Raw genomic sequence first — 25,320 nt, forward strand, 5'->3', positions numbered from 1 at the left:
CAAAGAGCGGTTTGAACCAAACAGGCATATAAGTAGCGTCCCACTGGAAGAAAGCTGTGCACTATCACTTGTCAGCTTGAGTTCGCTTACCTTCGCGTGAGCATAACTGTCAAAATTTCCATTACAAAAAAAAATGTGGCACCCATGCCACGATTCATAATCCAAAGCCCTCTAAGCCCTCCTCCCTGTTTTCCCACAACACACACACACTGCGTGCACACGAACGTGCGAGCACAACCATTCGGTTTGAGCAACCTCACAATCGAACCCACTTGCAACAGATTCATCACAACTTTCAAGCCCGTCTCCCGTCTGCTCTACTGCATTTTGCAAACGCTGGCACATTGCTCACGAGCGCAGCGATTCCTATCACCCTACGCCAGAGCGTGCAGCTTCTGAACGCCGAGCATGGCGCTTCCGCTCGCACAGCCTGCTGCCCAGCGCTGCGACCAACGCAAAGTGCGACCGAAACCGAAAGAGATTAAGATAATTATTAAAAGTGCACTTCATCAATTCCCGATTTGGGCTCGAAAGAGAAAAGGAAACTGGAGCAACGAACCAGGGGGGAATGCTTTCTGTTGCACAGGTGCGCTCGTAGGTGTGTGTGTCTTTAGGAAGAGAGAATGAGAGGGAGAGAGAGAGAGAGAGACACTCTCATGCCATCATCCCCAGCAAGCGTCGCTTGTCGCTCGCTGCACACATGTGGGAAATAAACGAATTCCATCTCACGCATCTCTGCGCGAACCGCCCCCCCGATCCTACCGACCTAGGTTCACAAGACATCGACCATGCAGACCATGCTTTCGCTTCCGTTAGGTGTGTGTGCACCGTTAGAATGCACTTTTCTCCACCACCCCTTCCGTGCGCGAGCAATGTGCATAGATCGGTTTAATTAGATTAGACAGATGTTCCCCTTTTACGCATCCCCCGACCCCGACGGGAAAGGTTGTGGGAAGAAGGCCTCCCCCTCCCCCCCTTCCGGCTCGGGGGCAGAATTGGCACGCAAGCGAAGAACAAGAAGAAGCGGCCAGGTTGCTGAGGTTAGCAATTAATAAGCTCCAAAGTCACGAAAGCATCGCACACACACACAAACATGCTGGATGGATGGATGGAAGAGTGATTTGCAAAGGTCATGCGTGGCCCCATGTACGCGGGGGTACGGTGAACGGAAAATGGGCACGGTTGGGCAGTTGAGGGCTGCAGATGCGCTCACATGTGGCACATTGTTTGCATACGGAATGAGATGTCGTAATTTCGTTTCCCACACCCGTGCCTTGATACGGGTAAGATCCTGCACGTACGGGCTTTATGACTGCCGCCACGCTGGGAAAGTAGCAGCAGCCCACTGGCGACGAAGACGCTGTGATGGTGAGAGATCGTGCCTTCCACCTATCCATCCATCGCAGTCCCGCTGGGGCTGCGCTGAAGCGCGCCTCCTGTCGCTCCATAAATTGACAATCGGGCAAGCCGAGATGCGGAGGAAATGAAGTCTTTTCGCGGGTTTCGGTTCCCACCAGAAGCGCCCATCGGCAGAATTCGAAACGCTGCCGCCCAAATGCGGTGGGCGCACTGACCAGGGCCAGGGGTTGCGGCACGTTTTCATCGAGCCCTTCAATCGTCGTCGTCGTCGTCCTAGCCGTCGTACACAGTGGCCGGGATTATCATGTAAAATTGAGATGAATGTGACGTTCCGTGGTCAATTAGAGAAATAAACTGCCATTGCAAGTTCGTCCACACATGCCGCCCCGCCTTGGCTTGTCCGATACGGTCGCCCGTCGTCGCTGTCGTAGTCGCCGCCGCCGCCGCCCCGTTTGAAATGTAGATGAATGTGACAGTGCTTCAGAGCGGGGACGGAAAATTTATGTCTTACTTGCTGAGCTGCCACTGCAATCGGTGGGCATGCAATGTGCAGCAATTTTTCGCGCACTACTTACTACTACTACACGGCCGATTTGCCGCCACCGGCAGCGGAAAGGGACGCGAGCCGCCCGGGGAGGCGACTTTTGGAGATGGATAAAGATAGATTAAGATAATTAAGTTCCAAAGCCTTCAGCGAGGCAGGCTGCCGCCGCTCGCGAAGGTCAAGATCATTGGCCTGCCAGTAGCGGGGAGGCCCGTCGCTCTGCTCCCAACAGTCACCCGGGAGGGACCCGGTTTTGGTCCGAAAATATGAAAATTGATAGAAAAAGGAAGAGTTGTGCCAGTGGCCGGTGCCAGTGCAATGGTTGCTCGTTGCTGTTTGCATTGGCATTACTGCTCAATTTGCATCTCAGCACCGATCTTCAGCGCAAACAACCCTTTCCCGATCGAGCCAGTACATTTTTTTGTATTGCCTCGGATTTTTTGTGCTCGGATTTTTACTCCCGGTTGATATTTCTGCGTTCGCGTCCCTTAGAGGAGCGCAAGATGCTTATCATTCCCTCTGTGGACAGTGGATAGCGCGGTGAGGACAGCGCAACAGCAAAATAAAAACCCTTCGAGCAATGGAAGATAAATTCGCGATCCTTTAATGCTCGCTCTGCCAAACCGATCGTCCAATCGGGAGTGGGGCAAAAAGTGGCCTTAAAGGTCTTTAGCTTCCGAGATGGGATAGAGAGGGGGAAGCATTTTTCCTTCACCTAGCGATCTTGGGATGTATTTTTTTCTTTCTTGCTAGAGTCACTCTGCTGCGCTCGATTTGAATATTTTAAACTGCATAATTTCCACGGCTTCGTCTTCGCCGGCCAGTCACAATGCTTAATGCGCGTACCGCAACAGTGCAGTAGGGCCTGCTACAAATGCCTCGAGGCCGTTGCTACTGCTGCCGGCTAATCAAAACCAGCGCACCATCGGCCATCGGCACGGGATCAGGTGGAATCGGTTTGGAGTTCATTTTTTTTCCTCCCCCCAGTCGTACTTTTCCAAGATGTCATGTTCTGGGGGGCTAAGGATTGCTGTTCGTTGGAAAGCGGATCTGGGAAAAATGCCCCCAAGCGAAGGGATCTTTAGCACAAAAGGGCACACACACACACACACACAAAAAACCATTGCACAAAACCATTCGGCCAATCGATTTGTGCGATTACGATCGATGGTAACGTGAAGTTAACATTCACCGCGCTTACATTTGGAACGGGAGGAGATCGGTTATCTTCGCTGCGGTTGCTGGTCCTCTGGTCAAGGTGCTTCTGGTTTAGCGATGCATTTGCGTCCTCGAGCATTCACAACGAACGTTGACCCTTCTCCAGTAGTAGTTACATGTTTTTTTTTTTAATTTGGTATTTAATTTTTGCAATAATTCTATGTTTTATTTTGAAGTTTTAATCCACCACATTGGGAAAGGATTCTTCTATCTAGCTCGCTAATGATAAGCCCCCACTGTTCTATTCCCACGAGCCATTCCCGCAAAGCGAAACATTCATCACCCGGTAATGTCCTCCCGGCTGCACTCAACCAAATGCCAAGATTTATGATCTCCCCAGTGAGTCTCTCTCTCTCTCTGTATGTCTGTGTGTCGCGGCCAATTCTCGGGTGCAATTTATGTTTGCTTTCCTTCAAAATCAAGCTCCTTTTGTGATCGGCCCGATCCCGATCCGGTCCCGTCTCCATCTTCCTACTGATAACGGTGCGGTGCACAACAATCTTCCGCTGCGAATCGTCTGGGTGTACAGTACAAAAAAAAAACGGGCGAGTAGTAAATTGATTTTGTACCTTAGCCGGTGCAGAAGAATAGGAAGAAGCCACTATCCTTCCTTCGCAACAACTAGATCTAGATCTCTCCCTGTATGTGTGCGGAGTGGGATACGGATACAGCGGAATGGATTGCAAAACTCCGATTGCGATTCGATACAACGGAGCTACTATAATTCGAATCCGATCCGGGCTGCTGCTGCTACTGCTGCTGCTGCCGCCATCATCGTCCATCTTTTTGCTCTAACCAGTCGAGCGCCGATCGTTATCGAAGACCGTGGATCGGAAAACCGTTCAAGGAGACAGTGGAGGGGAGAAGCAGACGGTTGAGAGCATCCGAGCTTCCGATGCGGTGCAATTGAATTTAATTTAAATTTATGTTCCTCCGCCTGTATTCGCCTGCGGTTCCGAGACCGCAAGGCTACGGCGGCGTATCGGGAAGGAAGCATCTTGCGCGGCACAGTACATCAGGGGATGCATCCCGCGCAACGGCGGTGGGTTTTGCGAAGACGGGCGAAGATGGTGTAAGCGGAGAGGGAAAACGAATGGCGATCTGGTGAAATTAATCGTGAGAATGTTTGCCCACAAACGCACAGAGGACACAGTGGCCGCGGGTGGATCGGGCGTCGGTTCTTAATCGGACTTCTAGCCGTACTCTATTTATTGCTCCGAATCGATAGAACCGAAACCAAACAAGCAAGGCAGGATGTTTGGAACCCGTTTTGCCGTTGCCGTTGCGGATCAAACGCGCGCGTCTGTGCGGTTGTAAACAACGGTTGTTGCAAAATTAACTTCAAAAGAAAGTGCATTTCCGTACCTCGCTTGGGAAGCTTGAAGCCGGATCGGGTGGAACAGTTGATGATGGGAAAGTGTTCTACACTTTCACTTTATTTCACCGCACTGACGCGCTCTGTTCCTGCCAGGACAAAGAAAAATATCAAACACACACTTACACACACACACACAAAAGAAGTCTAACTCAACTGGTGAAAAGCAAAAGTGAAGCGACGAACTTCAACGCCCGGGAACACTTTAAAACTGACGTCGGAAAAATTCCAAACGCATCGTTCCGACACCATCTGGCGGCTGGTGAAAAAGTGCATAAACGTGCTCACCGAGAGGCTCCCCATTGCACGAGGCTGCCCCGAGGAGACGGGGTGCTAAAGAGGAGACAAAAATTAAATTTACAACATTTCGCGCGAAACTTGCCACGTGCGCGATCCGCCAAGGAAAGCATCACACAAGTTTAAAGAAGAAAAAAAAGACGAGCACAAGCCGAGCGCGCCAACCCGCGAATTCACTCGCGAGCGGAATACATAAACTGTTTGCCGCTTCTTTTCTTTTCCCCAAATGTTTACGTTTTTTTGTTGCCCTCTTTGAATAAGGAACAACGAACACAGCAAAAGGTACTCACAGTCACAGTGCCCACCGAAGGATACTCACCAGCGGAGGGGAGGGGGTTTTGGGACTTCAAAACGATTATTTTTATATTCTTCCCTGTTCGCGTGGAAAGTAAAACTTTGTGCCCCGCGACGCGACTGCCTGAAACATCATCATCATCATCATCATCATGATGATTCCGCGAACAGAAAAGTTCGCGCGCGCGGAAAAATTTGCACTCACGAAAAGCTGCCGCTTTGTTTCTGTGTGCGCGCGTGGTGGTGTTGCGTTCCGCGTCACGCCGGCAACAACGCAACAGAGCGGTGGTGGTGCCTGTGAGTGAGCAATGCTAATGGGATGGGGCACGTCTTGTGTCTTCGCGCGTTGAGGCTGAAAAATCGATGATTTTAAAGCGCTTCATACTGAAAGGGGGCTGTTTAAAGCTGTTTTTTTTAGTTTAGTAACGCAAAACACAAAGCCAATTGCAAGCCAACGAAACAACAGTGCTGGCTTTGGCTTCGTTTGTTATTTCCATCCTTCAACCTGTGGTCTGCAGCAAAGGGGGAGTTGAACGATCTGCAAGCGGCAAACAAACTGGCCGAAACGGTTAACCTTAGCGCGGGAGAAACGATGCGGGGTGTTCCGAGCGGTGTGTTCCCTCCAACCGCCAACCGGAAACCTGTTTGCCTGTTAAGCGGGGCAACGATGTTAAACAATTTTATCGGCCACGGCGTCGAACCGTAAATGAACTGATAAACCTGCGCACCCTTATCGTGATGGTTTGTTGTACCGCGGGGTCGAATGGGGAAGGTGCTAAGGGAAGGTGCGGTCATACGTGTATGTAGGACAGCGTGTTCATATAGCTGATAGGCTGGCCAAGCATTGTTCTTCTGTCCATGCTCGTTCCCCCGCCCTGAACGTTCGATTCCACTTTGCTGATGCTGAGATGCTCATGTTACGCTGATAACGCTCAAAACGAAAACGTTTCAAACGAAACGTAGCGCGGCTGCATTTGCATTCCGATCGGTTGTTCGGGCCGCTTTATCGAGTCATCACGTCGCGAGACATGGGTGAAAGTGCTGCTGTGGAAGCACTTCGATTGTGTATCGCATTACAGATGCTTGCAATTGTTCAGATAGTGCTGATGCAGCAAAACAGACAAGACTGCAAGCTCCAATGTAAGTTAGTTAATTTGTTACAGCAGAGGGAATGTTCTCAAGGTCTGAAATGCGACTTAAATGATCACAAACTTGTTGTCACATTTGTCTTTTATTTTATTGGTTTATTCTTAATCGAAAGACTAAGCGTTAAAAATAAGTTAAGTACAAAAAATTACACCTAAACTTTCATGTTCTTTGGAGTTGCGCTTGATTGATATGTAATTTCACACTACATCAATTAAAGCGGCTCATCCGTGCAAGCTCACAACGCTGCTAATGGTATTGCACCGAAACGTGTCATCCGCTGCCTTTACGTCTTCCCATACGCTCCGAGTTTGTATCAAGAAATCACTCCTTCAATTCATTGTCCACTAGACGCGCCACTATAAATCAAAATACAACCAACAAACCTCGAAAGCTCCTAAAATTCCCATGCACCCAATAATGCACTGCAGGTTCGAAAGGATTTCCCAACAGACCGATAACCGAAATGAATGAAGCCAGCTGACATTTGTCCCTTTTCATTCTCCCGTACCATTCCACGGCTGGTCAGGCTGCTAAATCATCTCCACACGCCGCTGCCGACGGGGCAGCGAAAGGATAAAAATTTGTCACTCTCAACTATTAACTCCTTCCTGCGTTCTTGTATGTGTGTGCCTTGCTTGCACCGCACCGGTCGTCATGACTTCTTAAGCGGCGGTCACGACTAGACTCCCTGTTCGTACAAAACAAACACACACACACACACTCAAAACGCCAAAAGAGTAAGTGCGGCTCGGTAGGCTTTCAATTTTGCCCACAATAAATCAACTTTTATAATAGTAAATATTATTTATCGTTTCACCCTCGCCGCGGTCAACCGTGACCGGGGAGTTGCTGGTCGGCGAAGAAGCGCTCCATTTAAACGCGGCCGAGTCGAGTCGTTGTCTCCGTTGAAAGGGGCCCGAGCGCGCGAGAACGTTCGCAGGGGTCCAGAGCCCAACATTCTCACCGTGCCCACCGTTCCAGCAGCTTCCCGTTCAGCTTCACCCCACCCGGTAATGGTCAAAACCCCCGGGCGAAAGGTGTAGAAAGAACGATCATCGTCTCCTTGCAAGTGACAAAAGCGAGACCCGGCAAAAGAACGAAAGCCGTCCAAAAACACCCCGTTCCGGCGAAGACAAAACACCACCCTTTCCATTCCAGTTTCTTTTCTTTGTCCAAATCGGGGTAAGGGTTGGGTTCCGGGGTGGGGTGCGCCTTACCGTATGCATAAAGCGCAAAGCGCTTACCTTTCGCGGGTGTTTTCGCCCTGCGCGAGCGTCCCGAAAATCCTGGACAATTCGAAGCCAACAGCAACGAGAGAGAGACGGACAACACACACACACACACACACACACACACACACACATACACACAAAAGGAGGAATGGGTATGGGCATGTCGGGCCACAAAGACACGGTGGAAGGAGTAGGAGACCAATCCGCCGTGTGCATATAATTTCTCACGCTCGATCGGCGAGCAACGGGCGATGGCCGTTTAGGTCGTTTCGCCGCATCCGAAAGGGAAGTGGCGGTGCTGCCGCTGCTGCTGTGTTGTGATCGAATTCAATAAACCCATTGAAAGACCATCTCTGTCGCCTGCTTCTCTGCTGCCACCTTCCGCCACAACGGCAGCAAAAGGGCGAACGAGCGAGTTACGACGATGACAAAAGATCCACCCTGGAGCAGGCAAGCAGGAGCAGCATGCTCTAAAGCAAAAGAGAACGTTGCTTGGAAGCAGCCCTACCAACCAAAAGCAACACAAAAAAAAAACAGAAACGCAAACGACACAACCTGCTCCCACCGAATGGAACACTTTTCCCGGTCCCGGTGTTGGGTTAGGTCGCGGACAGAAACACCGGGTCGGGTTTTTGGATGCTGTGTTGCTACACTCGCGGCAACACGCGTAACTGTTGGCGACAAATATGAAATAACTTTGTCTTTCCGATGCCTTTTCCTACATGCCAAATCGGAGCCTCGCGTACTGCGCGTCCACCTTCGCCTTCGCGGTCCGTTCAGGTCGGTGTTTGCGGCCGGAATGGCACAATGCGTCGTGCGCGACACGCGCGACCAGTTCCGCAAAGTGCATAGTTAATTAGGCATCGGGGACGGGTTTGTATCTGAGGTTGCGTGCTTTTTGGGGGCATGAGAGCGGGCACGGGGGGTGCATTAATTGAATTCGCAAGCCCTTTTCGGGTGCGGGCGCGAGCACTGTGCTTAACTCACACACCACCGTACTGCTACACTGGCAGGGATCATCGATATAAACGCAGCGACGGAATGGAAATTAAGTTCAAATTAAAACCATGCTCCGCTGTCCATACGGCCAGCGTACCCGTTGCTACCAACAAGGAAAGCTAGTTAGTGAAGGAATTTTGATTAAATGTCGACCTGGCGGTGGTGAAAGTATTTGTTTGGTGCAGTGTTGCAGCAAAACGGCAAAATCGATTTGCAATTGGAGTGTGTGTTTGAACGGCTAATTTAAATACTGACGTGTGGCAATTAGAAGCCACGGGTACACGATGTTTCTATGTTCAATATAGCGTCGTATGTAAATATAAACCAAGCTTTTGCTGTCTCGTTGGATCGAAGGATTATCCTACTTTGTATGGTTGTGTTTATGGTTGTGGCAGAAAAGTTTTTATAGCCACTTGTAACAACAAATGTGTCGAAGGAAGATTCGATCGCACGCCCTGTACATCGTGTGTCCAGCGTTCTATCCCTTCGGCCATCAAGCTCAATCGAATGATGCTCACTGCATCTCAACTACACTCGTACACTCGATCATTGTAATGATAGTGCAAACATTTCCTTCCAAGCTTAATTAAATTCTCAACCTTTTCTGCAACATCATCATCACAATATGATTTTCTTTTCCGCTCCATCATGCAGCTGACCGTGAAAAATCAAAACTTCTGCTAACAGTTTTCAATCTATCATACCTTCGCACCTGTGCATCTTCCTGTGCGAATGCATTTGCTCAAACACAAACAAACGTTACAACCACCAGTACCGCAACACCCAATAACCCTTCCTATATTTCCCCTCCGGTCGATCGACTGCGATCGCGTTCTATACGACTGCAAGCCCAACACAAAACGCCGTGGGAACTATTGGCGAACGCCGTCCACCGAAGCTCCGCTTGCTGACCGAATGCTCAGTCCTCTGTCCACGACCACGTAGGACCATCATAAATCATGCCCTTGTAGCGGGGTAAACGTTATGGCTTCCACACCCCGTGGATTGTATACGGCACAGCAAAAAAAGTTCTGTCCGGACATCGGCCGCTCGATTAGCAGGGGCACGGGATGAAAGGATTTAACAAGGCGACCATGTAAGACAACTGTTTTCTCCGACCGAGCCGGCCACGGTGCCAGCTCCGTGACTCCCACTGCAAGACGGCCAACTGCCTTCCCCTTTTTTCTTGTTTTGCTCTGCTCAACCGCTTTCTTCTTCCCTCCTTTTCCCCCCCTCCTCGCAGATGCAGTCTTCGGGGTTGGTTCGTGGCGGTTTTGGTTTTGCGGTGATTAGAAGCGGTCACGGAAGCGACCATATATTCCCATACATACTTCCGACCCTGGCGCGCCGCTCTGCGGCACAACACGACACGAGCGCTGAGCGAAGTGAACGGATCGTGGGAGCTGTTTGGGTAACCACCGCCGCCACGGCCGTTGGCGGAAGTTGCGCGGAAGTTCATTAGTCTCGGGGCCCCGAAGATGCACCCGGGTTGGCCGATCTTATCAGTTGGACTGTGTTTGCCCCGACCGTGGTCCCCTCCCGTTCGCTCGTGCCGTGGGTGTAAAGATGCGTGCCAGGTGTGTCAGGGCGGTGGGTGGTGATGGTCGCATCATGCATCATTGCCACGTACCATCGGGCGGGTCGGTACTTTTAACGGGAAAACCGGGCAAGGTTTTCCCGAGCGCACCTTTAGATCCCGTTCCCGGGGTGTTGAAACGATGTCACGAAAGTGACTTTGCCCTTTATTTTCGCACTGTGCATGCTGGGAGGGGGTGCGCTGAAATGCTGCAAACAGCTGCACCCATTCCGTGTGAAACGGGACCAACCACTGTCCCGGACGTTCGCCACCGCGCACACAATTGTGAGCGCCTAACGCTAATTTTTAATTGCCGACGACCACCACCTACCCACACTGGGACTGTGATTTGACCCTTTAGGGGGAGGGAGAGGGCTTAAGTAGACAATCGCGCAAGACAAAGGGAAGGCGATTTGGTGGCGTGTTTGGCTGGAGAAGCTGGAGGAACATGGTCTGCATGATTAGTACGCGGGCGTGTGAGTCGCTGCTCAAAATCATAACCATCATAAAGCAGCCAGCTGTCATGGGAGGTACGGTTCCCCGAGATTCTCCCCCAGCTCCCGCGTCTCTTGTGTGGGTGAAAGTGCAATCGGCGTGCATTGCAGCACGCACCATTCACCCACACGGGCACCAACACACGTAAACGAACCAAGCGATTCGTTCCACGGTTCGCGTTGGACCGCGCGGTTTCTACGCATTCAAGTGTCAACACAGACGCACCAAAAGCACGCTCTCGCTCGCGTCCTCATCAGCTGTTGTTGTTACCCACAGGGGTCACCGCTTGTTAGGACACTTTCGTACTCTTGTTCGCTCCCTCCTTGCTCCACGAGCGACCGAAATGCGTACCGAAGGCAAACAAACACAGCAAGAAAAGTGAGCAAAATTCGGACCTACCTTAAAGTTGTAGCGCACAGGCGCTCGGAAACGAAGATTAATCACCACCAACCAACCAACCGAACGTCTCATCTCAGTTCGAGGCTCCACTCACCGGCCGCACACTTCGCGCTTTGTTTTGCGTTTCGCGAGCTTTTCATCGCCTCGGCGTCGCGGCAGAGGATTATCCGCGTTTGTTGCCCTTTTGCAGCTGATGCTGCTGCTGCTGCCGCCAACGCGGCCGGCACACGCGGGTCGGTGCAATTTCGCGTAGCATAATTTTTGCCACCCTTCTCTCCCGACTCTCCCCGGTTCAACCATCCGCGGGTTCTGGTTGACTTGTCTCGTTAATTTTTCCAAACCCAGCCCCAGCCCACCGCGTACGCGAACTGTGGCAAACGTGGCGACGTGTGGCGACGAGAGGGGAAAGTCGCGCGGTCGAAAAGCTCACGACGAAGCGTGGGAGTTTTCCCTTCCCCGAGGGCATCCTGATGGTAGTGTTTTTTTTTTGGTTTCGCATTTTTTGTACGTTGCTCTCATCTCTCTTGGACTGCCGCGTGCCGCAGCTGAGGCAAATTGCACGCGGGTTTTATTTGCGTTTTTATTTCTCGCTCTTTTGCGTTCGCCTTCGCGTGCACGGCGCATCTAAGAAGTGTGCATTTGTAGATGAAAGGGATTGGGGGTGACAGCAAGAAAAAGAGAAAAAGAGAAGGTTGCTTGTGTTAGTGTGTGTGAGTGTGTGTGGTGGCTGTTTGGCGCGTGATTTTCGCGCGCACTTTCTCGCGCTTTCATTGATAAATAGAATTGTGTTTTGGGTGGAAAACGTAACGTCAGTACCGTATGGTTTGAAGAAGGCAAGATATTTGAGCTGAATGGATAAGAATTTCATTAGATTATCAAAGTAAATGAGAGTTTTTAAGTTCCTTCTTTTTTTATTAGGATTATTTTTTCCCATATATTTCTATTCATTAATTACACACCGCATCAGAACTAATGGAAATCATGTTTTTGTAATAAAACCAACTTTTAGACAATTTTAAAGCCTTTCACAAGTTAAGATACACGCAGAAGCATACACTCGACCTGTTACGCTTCTCACACCCCGAAACCGATTATGCTCATCTTCAATTATATGGTGACTGTGCTGATACTAAGCGACAAATCGCTTACAATCACATGATAGCCATTCCCTCATCGGTCTGTCATCAAAGGGAAAACCCCGGCGCAACGATTGCTGCTAATGATAATTTCTTCTTTTTCGCAACAAAGTGCCCCGGCACACACACACACACACAAACACACACCTGACCATGACCGCATCACACAGCCACAAATGACCAGCCCAGATGTGTCGGTGGATGTGAGCGTTAGACACCAAAATGATGCCTTAAATTACTACCAAACTGCCCTTTCATCTGTACACGCGATTTAACTCCCATTTTCCGCACCCGACCACGGCGGCACCGTTAGGCATAAATTACACGTTTCACTTATGATCTTTTAGCACACCGACATCGAGCATCGCGCCCAGTGATCGCCAGGGCACTCGAGCCCCGGCACAGACAGGTTGTGGTCGTCGTTTGCTTCCTTCCTGGTTAACCTTTTGCGCGCAATCTTTCACCGGTTTCGTTGTGTGCTAGGGTTTTTTTTCTATTTCTTTAGTTGCTTCTTCGCTTCGCTCTCCCGCTTGCTGCTGCTGCACCGGTGCACCGCCGATGCCCTTCTGGGCGAGAGAGAGAGATTTCCGCCGAACGATTACAGTGCACACGGGGTGTATGCAAGCGCAGGCACGGTAAATTATGAAAATGGACACTTCAAATTGAATACAATCGTGTGAATCTTCTCATTACAATTAATTTACCATCCATGGCTTAGGGAGGGGGGGGGGGGAGAACGGTTTTTGGCGGGGAGGCGTTGATGGAATGGAGGCCACACATCTGGCGGCGCTACTGTGGCAATGAGTATGGGGAAGTGGCAGCGTTTTGAAGCGCAAGAAAGTGCATTCCGACATACATGATGCTACCCCCGATTGTGGTGGTATAGGTCAGGAATGGTCTGCACTGGAAACCGAATCGCAACAAACAAACGGGATCCACCGTTTCGCCTACGTGGGAGACACTTGCGCTTGCATGTGTGTGTGTGTGTTTGTGTGTGAATGGGTATTGGCTTGAGAAATTCAAACGGGACCTCCTCAACGGTGGGTCAGCCCTTGGGTAGCACAAAGGGAAGAATGAAGTGGAAATACTAATATTTATTTGAAGCATTCAAAACCAAACCGCTGCTGCTTTCTCTAATCGCCGCTTTCGCAAAACAGTCCGCTATTGTCCCGTCTCCCCGTGCACGTTCAACATTCGGAGACACATCTAGAGCTCGGACCAGCGCCGTTTGGCTCGTGATCGCAGGGCCCTGTGACCACCGCCTTTGACCTTCCAATTTCCGATTGGCGAACTGTGATTGCGCTAACCGTGCCGACCGCCACAAAGCGATTCGAAATCGTGAATTTCTGACTGACCTCCTGGAGGGGGCGGTCGACCTACGTCTTACCCACCGACTATGTGTGTGTGTGTGTCTGTTTGTCAAATTGTGTCCACTGTGCAGTTGCCGGCGGGCTGTTACTGTTTATAATCGCTTTTCTACAACCGGAGGATGGTTCGCTCCATCCTGACCCCCTGAACGAGCGGGTCCAGGCTCCAGCCCACCGTACACGGAACTCTTGTTAGAGCGCTTCCATCCAGCCAGCCCACCGAACGCTGCGTGATGAAATTGTTGCATTTAATGGCGACCCATGTGCGCATAAATCACCGCGGATATGAGTAGCGCCAACCGGTTGTGGATGTGGCAAATGTGTCGTCGCTCCCAACAAAGCCCCCACGGTTCGGACGACGCTGCTGGGGGGTTTTTGGAGGCGACTGTGCCTAGCTGCAGCACGGTTCGAGAACCGCTTGTTGTCTCCAACTGTCTCCCCCACACCAAGCCAGGCACAGACAACAGCAGTGCAGAAAAAACGGAGGTCGACACAGTCGCGATCTGCCCGCGACGACTTTTGTCGGTGTGCTTGAGGTTCTATGATTTATTGACCTCCTACACGGTGCAGGGTGCACGACCGATGGTGGTGGGAATGTTTCATTTCTTTCTGGTTTTGTGTCGAGAATAGAACACTGAACAGTGGTGTGTGGTGTAAGGCGAACTGAGTAGTAGAATCTGTGGAGCTCTGGAGCTGTATAAACCAAAATAACCCTAATAAACAACTTGAGGTCTTTCTTCAGCAGTGGTCAAATCCTTTGGATCTGCATCGACTTCGTTGCGAATTAATTATGACAAAACGTCCAGATGTTGCGCTGCGACCAGGCCAACCGCAAACCACATGCTGACCATTCCAGCAGTCGCTCCCATTGATCCCATGCGCACTCTCCTGGGACCTGTTCACCAAACACGATAAGTCTCACTCGTCACCCGAGATTCTTCGTGAGAAAAGATGCAAGAACAGAATAAAACACACACAGACACAAAAAAACACGCAACCATATGTAGGTCCTACAGCACCCTTAAACCATGACACCACAAGACACCCTTAAACCTTCCAACACCAACCGAAAAGCAAACCCAAAAAAATAAGAAGCGTCATTAAATTGTTCGCTTCTTTCCTTTCTGGTCCAGCTTCTCAACTGACCAACTGATCAGCGAAAGAGATTTAGACCCAAAGTGAAAAGGAATCAGTTTGCGGCCAAAACTGTTCGCAACAACGTTCCCGTTAGTTATTGGACCTTTTCTCTATCACTTTCTCACACACACACACAATCCTCGAGAGCACCACAACTTGACACCACCGATCTCCTGGGAAGGATTGTTCCCCGAAGTCTAGCTCGCGTGAACGATAAGGCCGTGGCCGAGGATGAACATGACAAATTTAATTTGTTATGTGGTCGAAGGAGACATTCTTGGGATTTTTTTTTTGCCTCCCTGCTACTAGGGACCTCTTCGAGGAAGCTTCCAATTTCAGTGCTGTGTGTCCTTTGCCTTTGACGCGTCGCCCAAACTACTTGACTTGCTGGTGGGACGCGTCGGGTTCGGTTACCGGAGGGGTATTTGCATCTTGAGCACATATTTCATAACGTCGTCGTCGAACCTGTTTGCATTTAGATCCCACGTTTTTAGGTCCAGCCTGGTCCAGCTCAAATGCCACCGAGGCGTCTGTGACAGGGAGCAGAACAAAAAAAAACAAAAAACGAGGAAAGCCAACGATGAATTGAGCATGTTAGATGGAAAACGGTCGATGTTGTCTTTTTTTTTTGCTGCCTCGGTCTGTATGTTTTTTCAAGTGGTCAGCTATCGGTTTTGCCTGCTACTCCTACAGTAACAGGCAGCACCAGAAGTATGATCGTGACTTTGTACACTCTTCCACCATGCGCTCCACTGCAACCACCAACCCCGCCGCCCATCTGCGAAAAGCGATCTGATTCCATGCTCTTTTTCCCCCCTCCCGCTTATCCCAACCATGGGATGCCAACCTTAACGGCATCGGCACACGGATTATGTCATTATGGTTCTGCGGTGGTTCTGCTGCATCCATTCCATCAAAACACGGGACACGGAGGGGATGGGGACTACCGCGCCCTGCCTGGTCTTGTCCATATTGTTTGTTCTTTCCCGGTCACTGCCGTTAGTGAAGCAAACGAAAGTGACATGCCGCCTCAATGTCCAGCTCGTTTTCTGGCTTCGGTCGGGGCTCGCTCGTCGCAACAGATGGTGCCCGATTTTCTCGGCAAATCGCTAAATAAAGAAACGCGGTAGGCAAATCGATTTTTTCTTTGTTTAGGATTTTTTTTTCAAATGTTGTTTTGATATCAAATTAAGCAAAATATAGCGACGTATGTTGGGTAAACAATGAACTTTTTTATGTTCATTTTTTATCATAACATGAAGCCTTAGGTGTGTGTGGTTACCGTTAGGGTTTAGAATGTGTAGCTTGTTTCAGTGTCACAAGGAAAATAGCTTACCTCCCAGCGATGATCCTAGCAGCCTTTTCGACCTGTACCTTGCTCTGATTGCTGTTAAGAATTGCTCCATGAGGTACAAAAAAAAAGACAAGTTCTTTAATAGTTTAGCAGAATGAGAGTTTACCATCAATTGCAACCGATTGGCTCATGCGTCCTGGCAGCACCATATAAACATATCGCAGGCAAACAAACAAACACATTACAATCCCATCTTGCCCCATCCCGCACAAAACAGACAATCAAGACACGGCAACAAAGGACAAAAAAAGGGAACACAAAACACATCCACAAAACAAAGGCACAGTGTTACAAAAACCCACTTACCGATTAAATTTACGAGCTGTTTACAACATTTCCAAACTGAATGCACGGGCCAACCAAATAAAAAAGATACAAACGCAAACGGACCACAGCACTGTCCAGCTCCATCCACGATACCACATTCACATAAACTTTTTCTCTGCTTTTTGTCGGACCGGCGAGAAAGACACAGCAAACGAACTGTTAATCATTCCGGCAGCGGTCAGAGGCAAGAGAGCAAAGGAGAAAAAACACAGACCAACCATCTTCACATTCTACAAACATTGGTAACTCGTGAAAAAACAATGCTCAATACATTGAGCAAGAGAGAGAGAGAAAGACCTTTCACCGCTTGGCAAGGCTCGCGACAGAGGACACGAGAACACTTTTATCGCTTTATTGAACCCTGCATTGAAAGAAAGCTACACCAAAAAATGGGAAAAAAGGGACACCTTCTACCGAGCTGGTTGCTTGTTCTGGGCAGCACTTGTTGACCCTGTGCTACCGGCAGATCAATAGCCCGAACATGCAGCAAAGGACCAACACAACTGGAGGTGTTTACCTGCAAACGGTCACGGGACGATCCGGGTGCCATTTCTTTGTTTCAATAATTAGCCTACATTCAAAACAAACCATAAAACGATAAAGCACGCCCACTGGCCCACTTGCCAGGATGGGTGAAAAAGAAGCAGCAGCAGGAGATCCTGCCAACGCCGCGGCGACACGTTATGGGTTTATGGGTGTTGAGCTGTGTTGCCTGATTTTTTTTTTTTTTTGGTTCTTTACTTTAATTGTACTTTTTTGCTTCGATTTATAGGTGGGCACCCACGATTACGAAGGGGCGTGCGGACGTGGATAGCAGTTTAGAGACGGGGTAGAATGTTTAAGCAAGATTCGGATTCACATTTTTTTACCTTCGCCAATTGTTGGCGAAGGGCGTTGCTCTACGCCGGACCGGAGCGGCCAAGGGGGAGGATTGTTTATGCTAGAAATAATATGTAAATCATATCTGGACACAACCAAACGCTTTCGCTTTTCTCCGCCAATCTGATGACCGAAGGCCACCAGGGGTAGGTAGTGGAAATCTTTTCCTTACCAAGAGGGTAAAAAAAAGCTTCTTACTGAAACGGTTCAATGTTTCAAAAACTGAAATGATTGACAATATTCCTCTCTGCAGCGTGGGTTCGGAAAAATATATCCCACCCATAACACTACAGTTGGAAAGAACAGCCAAAAAATAATAATTGGAATAATCACACGCATCGAAATTCCCTTCGATCTTCGTTTCGAGAAGGAAAGCCACCTGCCTTTTCGCCCCTCGACCGATCGGACAACACTTTCCCACGCACGAATCAATCAAAACGGGCTACGGACATCGAATAAATGTTTTCTACCCAATTTTGTGCCCTGTCCCGTCCCATTCCAATCGGATGGTCATCATCGCTTTGCTTCTATTTGTGCGTGTTTTTTGTGTGTGAGTGTGCTTTCCCTTTCCCAGAGAAAGTTTATCCTTTAATCGGTCAAACGGTTCATACGGAGGACTTCCAATAATTCGGCTTCACCCCCGCTCAAAGCTGGACACAAAGACCACAATGCGATAATTGTAGCTTGCAAAAGGCTGAATAGAGAGGCAGGCTCAGCCGGAATCCGTGCAAACCCTCCATCAACACGGAATGTACGGGAACGACCGAGGAGACCGAGGGGAAGAATGGAGTGTTTGATGTTTGATTTTGGTCGATTTCTTTCCATTCTATTCCCTTGTTTCTTCTGCGATCCTTCAGTAGCTAATCCCTGAGCTGTGGTTTGGATCGATTCCTTTTACAGGACAGTCCGTTACAAGTGATTTCTTATATGAGTTATGTTTGACGTTCGTTTATCGGACTAGAAAAGACTAGAGCAGTAGGGACCAGTCGGTGGGAATGGAATCGCTCGCTTTCCTCTTCTTCAACTGTTTATACCGATCAGAACCGATCGTTGCAAAATCATCGATTAGCATGCATGGGTTCGTGGAAATGCATACATCCCCACAAGCCCTCAAATACCACATTATCATTTGCAAATCTCGCACACACCAACACGGCTCCCCCAGCTCCAGCAGCTCCACCAAGTCCACTGGCTGCCTCTGGCGCATGATACTGCCCTCTCAAACTCATTCGACATTATTCCCGCCGACGTCCCCTCAACCGCAACCGTAGGCTCACGGGGTTACTCACGTTTTCCACCTTCGCGACCACACCACATTGGCAACCGCGGGCGCACCAAACCGGGGTGTGCCAATGGTTGCTGCCAGCGATCGCCAGCCTTACACACCGGGATGATGCAATACATGATGCCCTGCGCGGGGCACGCAGAGAAAGGGAGCAGGAGAAAATAGGAGCAAAAGATCGAACCGAGCAGCCCTTTGTACGGCGAGAGCGTGTGCATTATGATGTGCAGGCCTGTCTTGCCCAGCCACCTGACCCCTTGGCGATGACCTCTTGAGCAAAAGACGTGACAGTGGATTAGTCGCAAGCTCGGGGAAATCAAATGTTGCCCACGGTGGTATGGGGAGCGATTTCAATAACTTTGCAACGAACTGTCAACCGGCGGTTGGGTCGATTCGTTTGCTCTTTCCATTCGTTTAAATGTCCATACTAATTGAATGTCTTTTTTTGTTTGTTTGTCTCTCATTCACAGGTAAGCCACTCCACCATCACCATTTTGCCACACCGTCTTTACATTCAACCCACAAAACTCACAGTAGGTACCATCTCTGTAAGTAGATTCTTTAGGCTTTGTTTTTTGTTGTGTGTCGTTGATTTGATGTTCAAAAACGAATTAGAGAGAGCGAGCGAGAGTCCGCTTTCCAGGTTTCGAAAAAATGGCACGATTCTTTCACTCAGTAAATTGTTCGTTTGCTTTTCCCTCCTGCTGCAATGCTTTCGGGGAGGGAGTCTCATTTTTAGTTTGCTTTGCATGACAGTGAGAGATCGAAAATTATGTTTCCTTTAAGTTGCATTAATTACGATATAAGATCTGCCCAATACATTTCTACAATTTCAAGTCCTTTCCCATATCCATTCCTTCTTCCGATGAATATAGTCCTCCCAATATAGCTTTAGTTCGTTTGCAGCCGTTAGACAAAATAAAAGAACAAATTGATTGCAAATATTCCCTCACTTGTAACATCTGCTCCGTCTCGGTGTCTTAGCTACTACCCCATTTGAGGAGAGAAAAAAAACCGACAGCCCAATGCTTCCGATTCTCACGGTCCACATCAACGTCCACAGTCAGCGGCAGAGTCTCACGCATCACGTCACGCTATCCGCTTCTTCGCACTGAGACAAGACAATCAACTCCTGCCGCACTGTCCAAATCGGGCAGGAATGGGTGCATCCTTTTTTTTAAAACACCCCTCTCTTGCCGAATGTCCTTTGCTGTGGATGCACCATAGCTAAAGAATGGGAAAAGTTTTCGCCAATAATCAACCCTGGCGTCTGTGTCTGCTTTTTTTTATTAATATACCCAAACGTATCTAACAGTACAGGCGAATATTGCATACGCTCACTCGAGGCTTTGGGTATTGATTTGAGGGACTCACAGAAAGGACCCAAGAATTAGAAGCAAAATCTCAGCCCCTCATGACGATGCAGGGACACGCATTTCCAGTGCGCAGTACCTTCTCGGGCCGGCCAGGACAGTGGCGTTGGAAAGCGCGAGGACATTTACGCACTTTTTCGTCCCTTTTCTTACTCCGGGAAGAGAAGAAAATGAAGGGAGAGGAACCAAAAACAAAACCTCCTCAGGGGTAAGACCGTCCGTACGGCGTAAAGCGATCGTTTGGCAGTGATCGGAGTCCGCAGATCGGAAAGGGACGGTGTGTGCCGTAGCGTGCGCATAAATTGTTTTTTAACGCTTACCCCTCCGAGACCGCATCGCTTTTTAAGACGAAGGTTCGGCCTCGGTGGCTCCTGTACGGGTCTTACCCCCGGGAGAATGTGTGTGTGTTTTTTTTTTCTTCACCGTCATCGCACAGGGAAAGCAAATCCGTGGAATTGAGTTTTTGATGCATGATCATCTTACGCGACGGGGTTTGATAATCAAAGGTAGAAAAAACGGTCCGTTCCTTGGCGTTCCTTTGCTCTTTCACTCACACACACACATGTGTATGGGCTCGTACGCAATATTCTAATGCCCGCCGAGAGTGGCCAAGGGAGTGAAGGTCCTTTCATTCTTAGAGACCTCTGTTTTAGTCTTGTTTTTCGAACGCATACGCATAAACTACAACTAAAGAAAAAGCCAAAAAAGAACGCAAACAAGGATTCATGCGTGCTTTATCGTTGTGGCGTCCTGTTTTTACACGGGGATGAGGAATACAAAAAAACCCGCTACCCCTCGGTAAGTAACGGTATTTCTTGCCGAGGGCCAAATCGAAGAAGACTCGGCTTTTTTTTTTTTTTGGTTTTCCTATTTGGGAATAAGTTTTTTTCTTTCTTTTTTTTCATTCCTTCAAACGCTATGTTTCTAACGCTTTTTTTGCCCTTGCGGTTCTCATTTTCCGTTGTTTTTTTCTTCACTCCTCTTTCCTCTTTTCACCCGACATGGTCGTCGTCTTCGTCGTCACGGAAATGGTTTTGTTATTAATATAAATCAAAGATATAATTAAGCATTCATTCGCCGTTCGCCGTCGTTCGATTGTTCGTGAGGGGGAAAGGAAAAGGTGAAAACCCCGGGGCCGAGTGCCGACTGCGATGGACGGAAGTCGAAATCGACGACGGCCAAAAGGACGACGGATGTGTGGTGAATTTGATCCTGTCCTGTGAAGGAACGCTAACCTGCGCTAACCCAACACAAAAAACGGCGCATTTTCTTCACAGAGGTTCCGCGCGCTTCCTCTCCCCAGAGGTCCGTTAGATGCGTGTCGGGAGTGGGTTTTTTTGTGTCTGTTTGGTTCCCTTTAAGAAAAAAAAGAGCACGGGAAACTCTGTGCACTCGTATGTCATTTGTAGTTCCGAAGCAGCCTGCTGGAGAGGATCACTTACTTTCGTTTGAGTGTTTTTTTTTTATTTAAAACAAAATAAAAGCCAAAAAACACTTCAAAACCTCGCTTTCACTATCTCTCGCACGCATCCTTGTGTAAGACCACGAAAAGAGTGTGCGTGAATGCTTCCGAGCATTCTTGCTACCACTTTTGTGGTATCTCAAGAGTGAATCGTGGTCATGTGAAATGAATTTAAAAAAAAGTAAATACTTTTAATTAATTTTCAAACGTCTTCCCAGCTCTAACCTAACGGAAGCTCTGCACCGGAAAGCGCTTTTCTTGGGCGAATTGAATCGTTTGCACCACGCACAATACAATACCGGCCCACCGGATATAAGCCAATCGAGGTCCGCTCGGGAAGCCGCGAAGGAAGCGGGATTTGTGTCGAAAGGATGCGTCGATGCACGCCCCGCCGGGAAGCGATGACGAGTTTCTTTACACTCCCAACCCCGGACCTTTCGTTAATCGATTGCCAGCTGTGGTGTGCGGGATCGAGCAGAGCTGAGCCTGAACATCACGCCGAGCACTGATCGAACGTGTAGCGAAAGGATCATTTTGGACGGAAATGGATTTCTTGTAGAAGGTGTGCTGCTTTTGTTGCCAGAAGCATCCTTTATAATGGAATATCCTTTCTTATTGTGCAAGCGGGTGAGTTGAAAGCAGAGCAAAGGACTAAGCAGTACTAGAAATCTTTTCATAAACTCTGTGAGCTTCCGTTTTTTATGGTTTTACTGCGTATCAAATGCAGTTTTGCAGATGTAATCCAATGCAATCAAAGGCAGCAGAATAAAAACGGTAAGCAGCAGAATGGAGTACTTGAAAATATTTTTTTTGTGCCAATATAATGCTATCATGCTTTGCAAAAAACACAAAATCCTTTCTCAGTGAAATAAAACAACGGGACCGTTTAGCGCATGTGAAGGACACCGGACACGGACACTAATCGCTCCAGTGTGTGTGTGTGTTTGTGTATGTTTGCCGAACCGAAACCCACTCCCCCCAAGTGGCATAGAGGCCCTCCACAACATCCCGGGGAGATTGCTTATCACACACGCGCATCGATAGCATTAGATATGTCCTTACCACATATCGTACCGCCATCCATCAGGTCATCCTGCTCACTCACGCTGCAGGGCACGCTTGGCGCCCCCACTCCCCACACCGCATGAGCTGTCCACCGCTATCCTTTGGTCACCCGTAAGCCACCCTCGGGCTACTCGGGATGGACGAAGGCTACTTGCCAATGGCCAATCGTCGAGGCCGAGGAAAATGCGCTCACCCTTTTCCCAGGGAACCTTTTCCACACACCCACACACGCTCGATGGCGATATATGTTCGGCTCTGGTATGTGCTTGTTTCGCTTCGACACAGCCAAAAAGGTCGGTGCTCGGTGTCTAGCGTTTCAAAATTGTGGTGAATTCGGGCTTTTCCATCCACTAACCTCTGCACGCATCTTTTCACCACCCTTCCCATTTGTGTGTATAAAAAAAAACGACCGGCAAGCGAGCTTTCGAACGCTCTATCCCGCTCTCTCTCTCTCATCAGCACTCCTTCTCTCGCGCGCTGTCGCTGAGATCCTGCCGTTAGGGGTGAGTGAGCGCACCATGAGAGTAGCACGTTGGGAGAGTTAGCGTGTGTGTTTTTTTTGTATATGTCTCGTTTCTTCTCCTTTTCTTGCTTCATATATACGCACACACACATAAAGACAGTCGAGTCCAGGACTTTTTTTTGTTCGCTACGACCGTTGTTTAGGGTCACCCAGAGGGATATACACAGTGCGCCCTTGCTCTACCGTACGCACTCACCTCGAAGGAGCGAACGAAACGGAGCACACACAAGCGAGAGCGCGCACCGTGCTGTGTGTGTATTATGAGGGTTGAGGTTTTTTTCCCTCGCACCGTATCGTACTGTCACACTCGCTCTCTCTCTCCCGCTCACTCGTTCTCTCACTCTGAAGTTCAGGCAGGGGAACAGAAAAAAACGTGAGCACTCACTCACACAAGGGTGCTCTCCGTCCGTTGGTCCTTTTTTTGTTGTTGTGTGCTGCGTAGGGATGCGAGAAGGGAGCCGGGCTAGCGATGGGCTGACCCACACCCCTGGATTGTGAGTGTGTGTGTGTGTGTGTGTGTCTGTGTGTGAGTAGTACGCATGCTTTCCACACTGCGCGAGCGAGCGAGAGAGCATACGGTGCGGTGCGTGGTGGTCCGTTCGGTGGACAAAACGTCTTCCACAGCACACAGCTCACCCCACCCCGTTTCTTGCGCGACGGTACGGGCTCGAGCGCGCCTGCGTCTGTGTTGGTGTGCCGTGTCGGCGACCGTGGCGAGGACAAACCGAGCGCAGAACACCATCCACCGCACACGCCGGAACATCGTCGCCGCGAACGGACCGATTCCGTCCGGAGCTTCAAACCTGAAAAATCGTAAACGCCGTCGCCGCGTGACGAAGATCAGTGGGGGGGAGGACAATCAGTGACCAGAAGAGCGACCCGTGCTTCTTGAAGAAAGTGGGGAGGGTGCTGTGTGTCCTCTAAATTAACAGTTGTGCGTGGGTCAGTGGCTGGAGCAAAAGTGTACGACCAAAAGGCCAAGAAAGAACATGACGAACCGCGCCAAAAGTGTCGCTCGGTGACAAACGGAGCGCTCTCGATGTGTGTGGAAAAGTGTATTGTTCTGGTGAAGAAAGGCCGCTGTGCATATAACCGTTTCCGACCAATGTTAAAGCCAACATTCAGGGGTTCGCACTTTAAGAACAAATTGGCCCCATTCCCTTCGTTTTGGTTTTTCGTTTCGGTTTTGGTTACGTTTGTGTTCTTCCCTTTGTGAATGAATGGTTTCGATGCGTCGTTTTGTTGCTAGCAAAGCTTCTCCAGTGTAGGCTGGAAAAACAGCAGTGATAACACATAAAAGAAGGTAGAAGCGTGAAGAGTGAAAATACATGCGACTTGTTGAGGAAGCATAAAAAGTGGCAAGAATACGTAAAAAGGGTTGTGATTTTCGCCCCAGAACAACTGTGCTTGTGATACAAAGCTGTGCTGCTGTGCCGAGTGTGTTGTTGTTTAGCCGTTCGTCGCTATTGTTTGCGCGACGTACACCACCCGCCCCACCAAGATGCTGTCCACCAGCGAAGATGCCGGATTCTACTCGCACAACCGTGATCGTGAGTTTCGTCCTTTGGCAGAACCTAACCCAAAACTCCCCTTTTCCCAACCATTTCCCATACTTCCTCCTCGAAGGCCTCGACGTAAGGAGGCAGTGCCAGTGCCTCCGCAGGATTTTCTGACTGACTGGACTATAATTAACGGGGCTTATGGCTTACAGCTGGGACACAAGGGTGAAGGAACTTGCCCCTACACGCCTTCCGGCAGGCGTCACATTACAACTTACTCAAAGGTTGCAGCTAAACGAGCTGTGCGGTGTATAATTTTCAATCCTGCTAACGCCTTGCCCTTTTGCGCGCTTTTTAAAAGGACGTTTCGCTGGAAACTGTTGAAACACTCTTGTTTAAATCCCAACGGTCGCAATTTCCATCCCCGTTTCGGACGGCGAAAGACTGGGGCGAAGGAGTTCAATCTCCCGATAGCTGATAAGGGTTGCGCGCAGGCCACGGGAAAGCCAGCCAACGTTCATCATTTATCGATCGCGAATAAAGCTGCTCCCGCAACCACACCTTCCTGCTTCACCTCAATTCATGCAGGACAGATGCAGCTGCAACCCTTGCTGCTCTGTCCCCCCTCCCTCCACTTGTGTTTGCCACTTGATAAGGGCCAACGGTTGTCGAACGCGCGTCGCATGTTGATTTGATATCTTTCAGGCCGGGGGGAGGAGGGGGGAACAAACCCCTTCATTCCCCCTTCCCTATCAGTGGTGCGTGGGTGTTTCAACCCTCCTCTGGTGGGCACCCTGGTGCTTTTTTTTTTAGATGGACAGCTTTGACCTGCCATCACACGGGTGCTCAGAGTGACAGCGCCCCAGCGGATGACGGATACGCAGCGTTATCTGGGGAGGTTGGCATCCCCAACAGCCAACGAACTTGCGGTGAGGAGCCAGTGGACTCCAACCAAACACTTTCTAGTTAACTCAGACGT

The 25,320-nt window shown here is 49.5% G+C and overlaps 1 protein-coding gene across 3 annotated transcripts in view; it reads left to right on the forward strand.

Moving 5' to 3' along the window:
- LOC120949429 (B-cell lymphoma/leukemia 11B) overlaps nucleotides 1-25,320 on the forward strand; it is a 66,814-nt gene that overhangs the window by 16,834 nt on the left and 24,660 nt on the right. The window contains exon 1 of one of the 3 annotated variants that reach the window (XM_040366729.2): nucleotides 22,996-24,392. The exons of the other annotated variants lie outside the window; for them this stretch is intronic. Coding sequence (XP_040222663.2) covers nucleotides 24,344-24,392 — 49 coding nt within the window. The 5' untranslated portion in view covers nucleotides 22,996-24,343. Of the gene's footprint in view, nucleotides 1-22,995; nucleotides 24,393-25,320 lie in introns of those variants that run through there. 3 annotated transcript variants of the gene reach the window in all.

The sequence above is a fragment of the Anopheles coluzzii genome, chromosome 2 (assembly GCF_943734685.1).
Source record: "Anopheles coluzzii chromosome 2, AcolN3, whole genome shotgun sequence".
NCBI classification, from domain to species: domain Eukaryota; kingdom Metazoa; phylum Arthropoda; class Insecta; order Diptera; family Culicidae; genus Anopheles; species Anopheles coluzzii.